The sequence below is a fragment of the Alosa sapidissima genome, chromosome 6 (genome assembly GCF_018492685.1).
Source record: "Alosa sapidissima isolate fAloSap1 chromosome 6, fAloSap1.pri, whole genome shotgun sequence".
NCBI classification, from domain to species: domain Eukaryota; kingdom Metazoa; phylum Chordata; class Actinopteri; order Clupeiformes; family Clupeidae; genus Alosa; species Alosa sapidissima.
Window position 1 is genome coordinate 37,206,200 of NC_055962.1, and position 14,270 is coordinate 37,220,469.

At 42.3% G+C, this 14,270-nt stretch overlaps 2 protein-coding genes across 2 annotated transcripts in view; one reads left to right on the plus strand and one right to left on the minus strand.

The window, feature by feature from the left end:
- stmn4 (stathmin-like 4) overlaps positions 1 to 7,159 on the plus strand; it is a 7,878-nt gene extending 719 nt beyond the window's left edge. The window contains exons 2-6 of the mRNA XM_042095838.1: positions 2,594 to 2,654; positions 2,834 to 2,929; positions 3,384 to 3,589; positions 4,030 to 4,221; positions 5,012 to 7,159. Of these exons, the coding sequence (XP_041951772.1) occupies positions 2,642 to 2,654; positions 2,834 to 2,929; positions 3,384 to 3,589; positions 4,030 to 4,221; positions 5,012 to 5,071 (567 nt within the window). The 5' untranslated portion in view covers positions 2,594 to 2,641 and the 3' untranslated portion in view covers positions 5,072 to 7,159. The remainder of the gene's footprint in view (positions 1 to 2,593; positions 2,655 to 2,833; positions 2,930 to 3,383; positions 3,590 to 4,029; positions 4,222 to 5,011) is intronic.
- A 1,041-nt stretch (positions 7,160 to 8,200) lies between these two features.
- LOC121711813 (interleukin-17F-like) lies at positions 8,201 to 13,287 on the minus strand. Its single transcript, XM_042095654.1, has 4 exons — positions 13,190 to 13,287; positions 9,615 to 9,824; positions 9,121 to 9,281; positions 8,201 to 8,719 (listed from the first exon to the last, which is right to left on the minus strand). Exons 2-4 carry the CDS (start codon positions 9,645 to 9,647, stop codon positions 8,455 to 8,457), a joined length of 459 nt encoding a protein of 152 aa, XP_041951588.1. The 5' UTR covers positions 9,648 to 9,824; positions 13,190 to 13,287; the 3' UTR covers positions 8,201 to 8,454.
- Positions 13,288 to 14,270: the final 983 nt, after the last annotated feature.

Below are 14,270 nucleotides of genomic sequence, written 5' to 3' on the forward strand. Positions count from 1 at the left end.
GAGTCTGTGTGTGTGTGTGTGTGTGTGTGTGTGTGTGTGTGTGTGTGTGTGTGTGTGTGTGTGTGTGTGTGTGTGTGTCTGTGTCTGTGTGCGTGCGTGTGTGTGTGTGCATGTGTGTGTGTGTGAGTGTGTGTTATGTATTTTTAGGTGTGTTACTTGGCAGAAAAAAACTTGCTGAGCATTATGTAACAAAAGCTGAAAAGAGAGGTGTGTGTCAGTAGATGATGGACTGAAAGACTACTGTTTGTCATCTTGGATGTACTGTACATACTACTGACATATTTCCTCTTTATTTATTTTGTATTTGATAGAGACAGTGCTCATTGATCAACATAGCGTAGTACTGTGAATAAGCCAGAGTTAGCCGTATGGGGTCATTCTCATCGGCTGTCCCTCTAGCCAGTTCTTAAAAAGCCATCTAGAAATAAAATGAGATTGCCTATTACATTTGACTATACAGGTACGGCAGATAGTCGCACACTGGTACCTAGATTAGTACAGTGCGTACCCATCAAATAGACAGTGCAACAATGACTGTAAAACATATATAAAAAAGAAATTAAACAAATGAGACAAACTGCACTGTGGAAATCATACGAATCAGTAGTGCTATCGTGAGAGTGCCCAGCAGATTGGCTGTAGATGGGGGGAGTTTTGGTGAGGTCTGGTGAGGAGAGAGGGATGTTGTCACACGGTTCACCTCTGGGATCAGAGGGGGAAATGATGGGGCGTCTTTTCTCCTCTGAGTCAACATACTGTAAATAAACAGCTGGCTCTGCAGGAAGTGTGTATCGATCAGCATCCTGGGTTGCTACTTTAGAGTCTCTCTCTCTCTCTGTGTGTGTGTGTGTGTGTGTGTGTGTGTGTGTGTGTGTGTGTGAGAGAGAAAGAGAGAGAGAGAGAGAGAGAGGAAGAAGAGAGAGAGAGTTTGTGTGTGTGTGAAGTTGTCTGTGTCAGCAGTTAGGGTGTAGCACTGGGGATTTTCCACCCAAATGCACCTTGATGTGTTGATGTGTCTGAGTTTATTCACCCCAGAATTGTCTTGTTATAATACTTCAGTGTATAAGTTTGTTTTGTGTGTGTGTGTGTGTGTGTGGGTATATGTGGCTGAGAATGAAAGACCGGGCAGTTTTTTTTTATTTTTCTGTGAACAAAAGTGTGTAGTGTCTATCAGCATATGTATGTGCATATGCATGCTCATCCCTGTTAGTGTGTGTGTGTGTGTGTGTGTGTGTGTGTGTTCAAGCGCAGGGCAGGGCTCTCTGCTGTGTCTCCAGGGGGAGCATGTTCTAGTGTGGGGTGTGATTATCAGGCGAGACAGCAGCCTCTCTCTGGCTCTCAGGGTCCTTTTGATTGACATCCCCTTTGAGTCTGCCATCCTGGACCTCGGGCCCATCAGTCATCAGGCCTCATCGCCATGACGAAGGCCAATCCAATCAGGAGCAGGCTTTTTAATTAGGGAATTCTGTCAATATCCAATCAAAGACTAACGTAGGGCAGAGCACGCACAGGATGTTCTGTTTTTCTCCAGCTATCAAAGGGAGGAAATGGGTGTGGAGAAGCCAGCTGAGCAGCACAGCTTGGGAACAGTCATTTAGTGGAAGTGTGGGAATACTAAAGACAATGAAGACATTTCATACAAAAGTTCATTCATTTCATCCTAATAATAAATCTGTAATAATCAGTCATGATCGACCTTGTGCCCTTTTTGTTTTTTGTCTTTTTTCCGTTAGTGTAATCATAGGTATTGAGCAATATTTAATCAGCTTTAGTTGTTTAGGCTGACATACTGTAGGAGAGTTAGCAATTTGTCAAACAAACAGTAGGATGTAAACAAGTCCAGTAACTCCCACACATGTATTGATGGCAAACGTCGCCACCCTGACAAAGAATTATGTCACGCATGCATCCTGGGGAACTGGCAAAAGGCTATCTAAGTCAATGGGTGCTTTACCCTGCCGCTCTATGTAGTGGGTGGACGGATGAACCAATGGGTGGATTCACTGACTGATTGATTTTGTGTGCTGTGTCAAACTGTAAGGGCGCTGAGGATGAGCATTGATTAAAACTGTTGAATAACCCAATGCAGAAATTGGCACATGTACTAAACCATTTCACATGATATTCCATCTGTAATTCTCTATGGGCAACTGATATTCCATGGTAGTTTTTCTGCAAATGTAGAGGTTGATGCTTTTGACTTTGCATTGAAAATTGTGAGCGGCACATTAGGTTGTAATACAGTCAAGTGACCCTTTTCAGCTTTTAAGCTTTTAAGAAAATGGTCAATTTCCTGATTAGCAATGTTATCAAACCGCTATGTCTGCCTTCCTGCATTCAACAAATGGACAGACTGCTAAACTAACTTGTGCTTACAGAATGCAAACCAAATTAACTGTGGCAGCTATTTAATTCTCATTTTGTAAGTTGCTTTGGATGAAACCGTCTGCTAAATGAATAAACGCAATTGTAAATGTATTTTTGCCAGCACATCACTAACAGACAAAAACAGAAAATCTTATTTTCATCAGCATTAAATCCCCATTGTGAATCAGGGTCTAATTTCAGCATGTCTGCTTTTTTACTTGTCCAGGGCCTAAACAGGACATCAGCCAGAGTAAAGACAACACATTGTGACAGAATGACGTTGGCAGGTAGGTAATGCACCCAAGCACACGTCTCCATGTAAGGAACTTGCTCCCACTAGATCAGTTGGTACTGTAGATGCATCTCAGTCCTCCTGTTCCTGTTGTTGTCCGATGCCCGATGGCCGCTGTTCCGTTGACGGCCTGAGCTCACAGAGCCTACCTTGTTCTCCGTCTGTTTCCCGCAGCGTACAGAGACAAGGTGAAGGAACTCCCTCTGGTGTCACTGCTCTGCTCCTGTCTGAATTCGAGAGTGAGCGACAAGCCCCAGTACAAGGCCGAGGGTAAGAGGAGACCCACACCCCACACCCAGACACAAAGAAATGGATCAACATGACTGAGCTAGAGGAGATTTTCAGTTTATTCCACACTATAAAACAGGGCTTTGCTTGGCCTTTCAGGCCCATATAGACAAGATTGTTTCAGTATAATGCTTTGACAAAATGGTTCTTTACGCAAAATTCTTTTTTTTAATTTAATGATTTTATTCGTTTTCTGTCAATCCCCTTTTTGCACTTGACACAAGCATAAATGCAGCCTTTCTCAGAGTATGGGGATTGATGGCGGTGGTTATGGAGTTTCCAAACCACAAGGCTAGGCAGGCGGGTGCCAGGGGTTGGTGTTGTTTAGACAGCTGTGTGTGTGTGTGTGTGTGTGTGTGTGTGTGTGTGTGTGTGTGTGTGTGTGTGTGTGTGTGTGTGTGTGTGTGTGTGTGTGTCCGTGCCTGGTCTTGGGCAGATGTGGTGGACCTGAACTGGTGCGTGATCAAAGAGGTGGAAGTGATCGAGCTGAACAAGCGTGCGTCCGGCCAGGCCTTCGAGGTCATCCTGAAACCGCCCTCGTTTGACGGCGTGCCCGAGTTCAACTCCGCCATGCCCCAACGCAAGGACCCCTCCCTGGAGGAGATACAGAAGAAACTGGAGGCAGCTGAGGAGAGGAGGAAGGTGCGCTGACCGACTGACCGACAGACACACCGACACACAGGCAGACACACACACAGACACATAGACACATAAAGGACAATAAAGGCATAAAGGACCCATAAAAGCTGATCTGAAATTTGCCGCTCTTTCTGTCTGACAAAGATGTCAAATAAAGGTTGGAGAGTAGGCTATGTAACAAAAGATTCAACATAGTAGGCTACAAAAGGTTACAGTTGGAGGAATCCACATGACAGGACTCAAGTCTTAAAATTGCATATTACTTGAGAAGGCAACAGTATAATACTACACTACTAAAGTGCATAAGCAGATACATATGCTATGCCCCTAGTTTACCTCCTCTCGTTTTAATGCGCCTCTTTCTGTAGCCATTGATCTCTCTCGCTCTCTCCAGCCCACACCCTTTTCAGCGTTTCCACTCCTTGGTGTTTGTCGCCCCCTAGTGTCAAGAGGCGGAGCTGCTCAAGCACTTAGCAGAGAAGCGTGAGCACGAGCGTGAGGTCATCCAGAAGGCGTTCGAGGAGAACAACAACTTCATCAAGATGGCCAAGGAGAAGCTCGAGCAGAAGATGGAGACCAACAAGGAGAACCGCGAGGCCCTGTTGGCGGCCATGTTGGAAAGGCTGCAGGAGAAGGTAGGGTGCAGTCAGTCTGTCATGTGTCAGTCTGTCATGTGTTAGTCTGTCTAAAACACAAGATGATAAATGAATAGAGGACCATGGATTCTAGCATCTTTTCTGTGGAGTATATCAAATCAACGTTCTCACAACCACCCACAGACCTTGACTGATGCCTCATGAAAGCATTGGCTCACGTTTCAAATAGGCCTACAGTTTCTTCATTATCATACGCATACAGAGGCAGGGAAAGGCCTTATAGACACATCAGGATAGCACTGCAAAAGGCCACACTGTTTCAGAAAGATACTCTGGGTAGTAAAAAGATGTTTTATGTCTTGTATCAATATATGTGTGGCAAAACAGTCACTTCCAGTATACTGCCAGTCCCACCTCAGCAATATTGAAACTGTGATGGGTGAGAGGAACTAACAACTGCCTCTGTAATGGCTGCCCAGGAGTAATGGGTTTGCTTTATGTTTGTAACACTGCGCTGATGTTTTGCTCTGCTGCATTAATGTTTCATAAGGGGGAGGGGGGTTGCTTTGTGCTTCCATCTTTGTTCTCGGCTGTGTTTATACCTCCCTTTACTCTACTGTGTTTGCTAATATATGCACAATACTAAAGCAGTTTTGTGTTTGTTCATTTGTTTTGTGTGTGTGTGCGTGTGCGTGTGTGTGTGTTTATCTGTGTGTGTATTTTTGTGTTCACGGGAACGTGTGTGTGTTTGTGCGTGTTTATGTCTATATTTATATTTATATTTATGTCCTTGTGTGTGTGTGTGTGTGTGTGTGTGTGCCAACCTCAGGACAAGCATGCAGAGGAGGTGCGTAAGAACAAGGAGATGAAGGAGGAGGCATGTCGGTAGACACAGAGAACAACAACTAAAGACTGCTGTCGCTAGTCAAGGAAGAGGAGAAAACAGACAGACAAATGAAGGGAGGAGAGGAGACCAACCAACTACACAAAATGAAATGAAGGGAGGAGAGGAGACCAACCAACTACACAAAATGAAATGCAGGGAAGCTCAAACCACACACAGGAGGGAAAATGAAGACGTGAGCAAACTCAATTCTCAAATCGTCGACGTTCATGAACTATGCCAACCTTGTCTAGAGAAACAGCAACCAAAACAAAACTATGTCTTGAGAAATCCATGTTAAGAGAAGCCGACGTTTGTGGCAGCCCATTGTGCACCGTGGTTGGTGTGAAAAGATGAAATGATTGACAGAGAGAGAGAGTGTGTGTGTGTGTGAGGGGGGGGGGGGTATGGGAGGAGGAGAGAGGTGGGGAGCATGTCTCAGGTCACTCTGATGGACCTCAGTGTAGAGAGAGGAAAGAAAAAAAGAGACAGTTATTAATATTCTTCACTTTAGCCAAAGGGAGGGAAAATTGGATCTAATTTGCTCTAAATATCATCCTGAGTGTTCAGAGTACGTTTGCCCATTCGTAACCACTTGCACACGCTGTACTGCAAAATGTCACTATGTATGAAAACATGTGCGCACGCCCACAACCACACAAACACACCTACACACACACACACACACACACACACACACACATACACACACACACACACACACACACACACACACACACACACACTTAACTCTGACCTATCCATAAGCACGCATGTACATATACACACACGCACATGCACACGCGCACACACACACACACACACACACACACACACACACATACACTTAGTATATGCCAACTGCACAGACACGCATGGAAATTCTTGAAATCTGCTTGTTAGTTATGTACATAAACACTGTATCCTTGAACCAGTCAATTTCAATAAATCCATAAATACTACAATATATCATTCACACAATTGGCAAAAAATCTGGTCAGGATTGTTACCATTTGTTTTCAGTCAGAAACCAACTCTGCATGTGATTCACATGATCTACTGGTGTGTGTGTGTGTCTGTCTATTTAGCAAACTATAATTCACACTTCATAACTTTAGCTTCTAAGCATACTATATCTCAAGCAACTCATTATTGCACTGCAGACTCACAAGCACAATAGACTTTTAGTTTTTTTCTTTCATTCCACTGCACTTCATAATATGCCAAGCACAATTTGGAAGCACATCTTCACAAGCCATATTCACATTATTTGCTAGTACTGAAACATACTGTATAGGGCAGATGACCAAGGAGACAGTGATCTGTTCCATCCAAAAGAGACAGGGAGCTGGAGTGTGGGGCAGGTGGTTTGACGGGCAGCAGAAGCACTGGGACATGTGTTTATGTATCTAGACGGGCAGCAGAAGCACTGGGACATGTGTTTGTGTATCTAGCTTGAGCGTCTTGCTGATGTACTTTCAGGTACTTTTTTTGCATACTGTATGTGATGACTTCATTATCCCTGTGAAAGAACAAAAAAAAATCATACAAGTCCCAGTGTGCACCAGGAGCATACAAGTCCCAGTGTGCACGAGGAGCAGCTAGCCTTCTGAATACCTCCAGGTTGTGCTGGTGGTACTGTGTATGCAAGCCATGTTGGGCAGCTTTGTAGGACAACTTAAAAAAAAAAAAAAAAAAAAAACCTTATGGAATCCACGCTGTTGTGCTTGCTTGTTTTGGTGCATCACGAGTGAAGTACTCAGAGTTGCTAAAATTGTTGCAAAAGATAGCTGCTCTTCACTGGTGGAGCAGGTGGGAAGTGGATGCTTGATGTACGCTAAGTGTAGTAATGCTTACGGTGTTCAGTGTGGGCCAAAAAGGGGAATTTCATGGAATGTTTTTTGTCTTTCCCAATGCCACCCTCCCACATAATGTGTATGCCATGTTTTTAGCACTGGAGGTCACTCAATGTGTTAAGAAATATGGCACCTCTATTCGCTATCAATGTCTTTGACGTCCTAATGGCTAAAATTGTCTCTTTTTTCAGCATGTTCAGTTAAAGCTTCTCTTGACATAAATAAACAAAAAAAGTTGCCTCTTGTCTTATGTTGACTTTCCTGACATGATATTTAAATGAGAATTAAGAGTGTGTATAAGAGAGTGAGAGATGTTATATCAAATAGAGTCCCATTTACCATTGCCCATTTGTCTTGAAACGTGTCTTGAAAGTGGAGCTGTCTAATGATGAAGTGCAAGTACTTTTTGATGTAAAAGTTACCGTAGCACACAGACACCAACAGCAAACAACTCTAACACACTGTGAAGCTTTTATTTGCATGGCTGTGTAACAGTGTTTCAGAAGACATGCAATGAACCTACAATACAACCAAAATAACTAACATGCAAACATAATACTGAAATCTAATAAGGACACTTGGCAATGTATTTATTGGAAATGTATCAGTTATGCATTCATCATGCAGTCATGTATGGCTGGATTCTAACTGTCTCACTAAATTGCATTATCCACACTCAATTCTCACTGGTATCTGCTAGACAACAAGTACCAAAACATGATTAGTTCATAGATTTCACATGTAAAATTCATTTTATACAACCCCACCCCCATCTTGCCTGTTCATAATTCTGAGAAATTCTTGAATTGTGTGCATGTGTGCGTGTACACGTTTATGTTTATGTGTGTGGGTGTGTGTGTGTGTGTGTGCGTGCTTGTGTGTTTGCCTGCGTATGTGTGTTTGTGCATGTGCATGCATGCGTACATATATATGTCTACTGTGTGAGTATGTGTCATACGTATGATTACTGTGAATGTATGTGTGTGCGTGTGTATCTGTTTATGCACATGTGTGCACATGGAATGGGTTAACATGACCCCTGGAGGCAAACATACGGAAAAAATTGGTCATCCTAGGCCCTACGGTTCTCAAGATATTCATAGAAAACTGTGTCTGCCCTACTCTCCTTTTGGGGGGTCCAGTACAGCGGGGGGGCTACAGATCAAAACGAAAAACGATGGTTCCATGCTATCCATGTGGGGTTACATGCCCACCAAGTTTCGTCTACCCCGGTCTTTCAGTGTCCCGGGAATCCTTGATGGAAATTTGGACATGCGAAAAAGAAAAAAGAAAAAAAAAAATCTGACTAAACCTATATGACCGCCACTTCGCTGCGCGGCGGTCATAATTACAAGTAACCCGGCTCTCACAGGGAAGGGTCAACATATTCAGAAGTTCAAAGTATAAATATAAATAATATAATTAATGTCCAATAAATGATAGTATCAAAACCTCTTCATCCCCATGCTTTGAGGCTACAGTTCTGCTGATTCACCACAAAATGGTGAGCTGGCATTTCCCAGACGATTCGTCTCAGTCCGTCATCTCGGTAACAATGGGCCGGACACACGTGCAGCCCACAGTGATGACCTGGTAACTCGGCTGGTACAATATCGTTGAAGACCTCCGTTTCCCTTTCCGTTGACCTCTGCCGGACCTTTTCAGAACCAGCACTTCGAGCTGGATGGGCACAGACGCAAGGCCCTGGTCCTCCGACCCGTTGGGCCAGATGCAGCCCTGCTTCAGACACCGCACCTCACTGATGAACTTTGGGATCCTGTTGATGTCCGATGTGGTGCTAGAGAGAGACAGACAGAACCATGAGTATACTGCAGATAGTATACATTGCAACCAATTGGCTGTGATAGATTATGCCTACATACAAACACAAACACAAACACACATGCGCACATACACACACACACACACACACACACACACACACACATTTTCAAACATAGACACATCATAGTACTGCTAAGAAGATTACTCTTTAAACACCCATTTGTTCACAGGTTTTCAGAGTTCACTGATAAGAGACAGATGAATTTGTTCAGGTCAGTGCAACAACTAATATTTTACTTATGGTGAATCCAGCCTCATTCCCCTTTGCTAAAATTGAAAATGAATACATTTCTGTTGTGAAAACTAAATAAACATCTGTTTTAATTTATATTTGAAAAGACAATCACCACTCACATGCTTTCCCATGGTGAAAGAGACCTGTCATTTAGAGATTTTGAGATTTGATAAGATTGTCTGGGAGGGGCGTTGTTGACCGTTAGCCTTATCTTCTCTGCGTAGACACCATCCACCAGCAGCATATGAGCCAAGGCCAACACCAGCACAGTCTTAAAGATCTACATTAGAGGAGGTAAACACGCAGCAATGTGACTTACTCACACCTAAACAGACAGGCAAAGTGTAGTGTAACACGCAGCAATGCGACTTTCTCACACCTAAACAGACAGGCATAGTGTAGTGTAACACGCAACAATGTCGTGAGTTGCTTTTAGCATTTTTAAAGTTAGTATTTTTCACAGTAAATAAAATAATAATAATTTGTAAACTTGGTATTTACTGTAAATGGTGTCTATTGTGAGCATTCCATACTAATGGTTCATTCACTAAAATGATGGGAAAAAAATAGATCAACAAGTTGATAAACAATCAAGTAAGTCTAGATATCTTGCCTGTGATGTGTGGGGGCCTTGTGTTGTGGCCATGATTCCACTGTCTGAGTTTGAGCTTCGGATGCTGCAGGTCGCTGAAGATGGTATCAAAGTCTGTCCAGTTGCTCTGGCCTGTAGATTCAGTAGCTTCTGGCCTGTAGATTCAGCGCTCCTCTGACTGAGTTATATACAGCCTGCGAAGGCAGCCCACTTCCTGTGTATATCTGCATCCTGTAGAGGTGTGAACAGATGATGCAGCATTTTGTGTACATGAGGAACTCATGGTAGATGTAATTTATTCAGACGAAATGCTTGGACAAAAGAACTCCTAAAATGTCATACTAGGTCATATTAAAGTGATACTTTTGAGGGATGCTGTTATCTGTCAACTAGTTTCAGTATCACCCTCGCATTCATGTTGGTCATTTATCTATGGCTATGTGAAGGACGGATAAACGTGACAATCTCACCTGTCATGTACAGTAGGATATACACTATACATGTGATGTAGTTATTGCCAGTGTTAGGTAGAGTACAGAAAACCTGTACTCAATTAAAAGAATAAATTACTCCCTTCAAATTTGACTCAAGTAAAACTGAAAAGTCCTTTTTTAGAAATTTACTCAAGTAAAATTTTAAAAGTACGTAGTTAATAAAATACTGACAAGTTACAAGTTACTTTCCTTTTTTTAATTGTGCTGGACAGTGCAAAGTATAAACTATAAATTATATATAGTATACTGTATATACTACACTCATCTATGCAATATTCAATGATAGTAGGGCTGAAAGATTGATTGATTTTTAATCAAAATCAAAATTTGAACTGAAACAATTAGCTAATTGCAATCCGCAATGAATCATTCAGCTCAGGATTGTGTACACACACACACACACACACACACACACACACACCCTTAACCCAGAGATACAGAAATTATGTGTTTTTCAAAATAAACTCATTTTAATTGTATAACAGACGACCGGATCAAATTCTCTCTATAGCTCTGGGGCCTTATTACAGAAAAGAACTGCTTGTCCTATCTTATCTTCAGTTTCAAAGATAGGTCGTTTCTGTAATCAGGCCCCTGCTCTCTTTTTACAGATACCCAAAAAGGCCCTGTCAAAATGGCCAAAGACCTAAGCTACTGTTACTGTACCAGCAGAAACAAAACCTAATCTGATTGATGGTGCACGATAACTAGCGACTGACTAACCATAGAGCTGAGACCTGGCCTGTGTGATGCCTTCCAGTACCAACTGATACCCCTCCCCAATCTCAAGATCAGTTTAGAGCATTGAGCCACCAACCCACAAGTGTCAGTTCTTAGTTGTGTGAAGTGACACAGATTAGCTAAACTGATAAGGCCCCAGGATCTAAATAGGCCAGCGCTGATACATCTAGAGTTGAACACGTATGCAATGACGATACTTCTCAAGTGTGTGTGCCATGAATCATCAAGCACCTGTGGCTTGTATTGAGGTGTTTCCCAAGAGTCACCTTTCTTGTGGTTTAATGGTAAGACAACAGATGCTAACAGGAAGACTGTTGACTGAAGATTCCCTGGGTCCTTATTGAGGATCGGAAGTAGGTGTAAGTACAGTGTAAGATCCTTTCATTGAAGAAGGGTTTTTAAACAAAATCCAAAATGAAACCTAAATCCTAAAAGTCTGAAATTAAATAATTATGCTTGCAAATGAATGAGCACTAAAAAGGAATGTGACATGCAAAACTAGAATGAGCAGTTTCACTCTCATTGATGTGAATTGTCTGATTTGAGCTGTGCACAGGACACACCTCAAATAACCGATCCTCTCTGCGTCACATACAGACACTGTAGCAATACCCAACCTAAAGAGTGACACGCCAGGCCACACCACAACCATCATGCTAGTACTGTACAACACCAGCCTTGTGACCATTTCAAAGGCATTTTTTCATGTAAGCACCCTCTTGTGGTTTAGTGAGTGAAATGGCCAAAGACCTAAGCTACTGTTACTGTACCAGCAGAAACAAAACCTAATCTGATTGATGGTGCACGATAACTAGCGACTGACTAACCATAGAGCTGAGACCTGGCCTGTGTGATGCCTTCCAGTACCAACTGATACCCCTCCCCAACCTCAAGATCAGTTCAGAGCGTTGAGCCACCAACCCACAAGTGTCAGTTCTCAGTTGTGTGAAGTGACACAGATTAGCTAAACTGATAAGGCCCCAGGATCTAAATAGGCCAGCGCTGATACATCTAGAGTTGAACACGTATGCAATGACGATACTTCTCAAGTGTGTGTGCCATGAATCATCAAGCACCTGTGGCTTGTATTGAGGTGTTTCCCAAGAGTCACCTTTCTTGTGGTTTAATGGTAAGACAACAGATGCTAACAGGAAGACTGTTGACTGAAGATTGCCTGGGTCCTTATTGAGGATCTTTTAATATTACTTAGTATCTGCCATTGGAAATTGCCAAATAGGTGTGATTTTCAACAGACTCATGCGTCTCAGCAGATGTTGTGGCTTGTGGAAAATAGTCTATGAATTATGGTCAGTTGAAACTTGTGTTTTGGTTAATCATCTCTATATGTTGTTAATAAACTGCCTTATAATCTAAGCAGTAGTGATGAGGGTAGTTATGTGTACACTACCATGCCTCTATGGGAAATTTGTGGCAGGTAAAATACCCGTCTAAATGAACATGCTATATTCAAAAGAGACTTGCATCATACATTTATTGACAAAATGGGGTCATAGACATGCTGATGTGATTTCCTGAACGATGACAGGTACTTACAGCAACAACAAACTTGAAACCACCAGAATGGAAAGGTTAACAGTCCCACCCAGCCTGAGTCATTTAGCGTCTACATCACTAGTATAGGTAATCGCTGCACAGCTGGCTTTGCCATGCAGGCAGACAGATTTTCTTTCGTTTTCTTTCGTTAGTTGTAGAAAGAGAGCATTTGGAGAACTGATCAGAGGGAAAAGATCCGGCCATTGCAACATTTAAAAGGCGAATGGGTGTAAAGAACTTGTGGAGGAAACTTTGCAATTCAATGCAATAGAGCAAATTTAGAGTAGCTCTATAATAGAGTTTGGCTTGTGGTTTGAGATGGCTTGCAAAATATTGCAGCCAAAACTTGCTCTCGAACATCCAGCTTGACTCATTTCCACTGACCACAACTATATCGGCACGTAACTTGGGCGTCATAATAGACCTCTGAAGTTCGCCTACAACATTAGAAAGATCTGACCTTATCTGATACAAGATTCCACACAACTTCTTGTAGGCTACAAGCCATGGTTATCTCAAACTAGACTATTGTAATTCACTGTTGCTAGCCTGCTTGTGTAAGATCGTTACAACTGATTCAGAACTGGCCCACCTCAAGACCTGCTTACCACCCTCACTGGACCCCTTCCAATTCGCCTACCGTCAGAACAGGAGCACGGAGGATGCCATCTCTACGGCACTTCACTCTGCCCTGTCCCACCTGGACAACAGCAACACCTGTGTGAGAATGCTGTTCATTGACTTCAGTTCAGCATTCAACACCAACATCCCCTCCAAAATGATCACCAGTGAACTGGGCATCAATACCTCCCTCTGTAATTGGATTCTGGACTTCCTAAACAACAGACCATCACTCTGAACACCAGCGTACCACAGGGATGTGTGCTGAGGCCTCTTCTTTACTCCATCTTCACCTACGACAAGTTTGCAGAAGACACTACGGTGATTGCCCCCCCCCCCGAGCATTGCAGTACTCTATCCCACCCTTTTATTTATATAAATCTACATACTGTTATTACACTTATACATAGCCATATTCTACTGCTTTTCATATTCATCCTGCACATCTGTCTATACGGTAGAATATATTCTGTTAACATACGGCATATATCTATATTGTTCTAACTACTCTTATAATGTTACTGCTACTACACTGCACATATCTGACATGTTGTTCATACATTGTTCATACTACATAGCCATATCTATTCTGCTCTTATAAGTTCACTGCAAATACACTGCACATATTTAAATTTAATTTATATTAGTGTAAACCACTTTCTGTAAACCAACTGTATACTACTGTCTACACTGCACTATATATCTTGTCCTGTCTATGCACCACTTGTCTACTTGTATATCACATTGCACTTTTCTGTTTTTGTTTGCACTATGTCTATGTCTTTGTAATTGTACTCTGCACAATGACAATACATTTGAATCTAATCTAATCTAATCTAATCTGGATCTGCTCCCTGCTACTTGAATTCTATGATCCAGCTTTACATCCTCAACCACCCACTGCGGTTTTCTGATGAGTGTCTGTTGTGTTGACCAGCCATAAACGCTACTGTAGGTCAAATTCAAGACTCTTTTCCTCAGTGGTTCCTCAATGGTGGAATGAGTTGCCCAGTGCTCTCCGTTCCTGTGATAGTTTTGGGTCTTTCAAGAGGGATCTAAAGGCATACAGTATCTGTTCAGCATACACGTATGAGTTATGGTTAGCATGGTATTTGTTTATTTTAATAGGCTATTGATCACTGATATTGCGTTGACATTAATGTTTATTATTTTGCTATTTTCCTTCATGCAGTCTTACCAGCATTGTATTACTGTTCATTTTTAACTATTGTGTTGTTTTCATTTGTAAGTTGCTTTGGACAACAGC

What these genes read in the sequence shown, in the direction of transcription:
- LOC121711813 (XM_042095654.1), bottom strand. Translation starts at nt 9,647, where the DNA reads ATGGCCACAACACAAGGCCCCCACACATCACAG. An exon ending in AAGGCCCCCACACATCACAG is followed by an intron (nt 9,282 to 9,614) that starts GCAAGATATCTA and finishes CCTCTAATGTAG; the next exon opens with ATCTTTAAGACTGTGCTGGT. An exon ending in CTTTCACCATGGGAAAGCAT is followed by an intron (nt 8,720 to 9,120) that starts GTGAGTGGTGAT and finishes GTCTCTCTCTAG; the next exon opens with CACCACATCGGACATCAACA.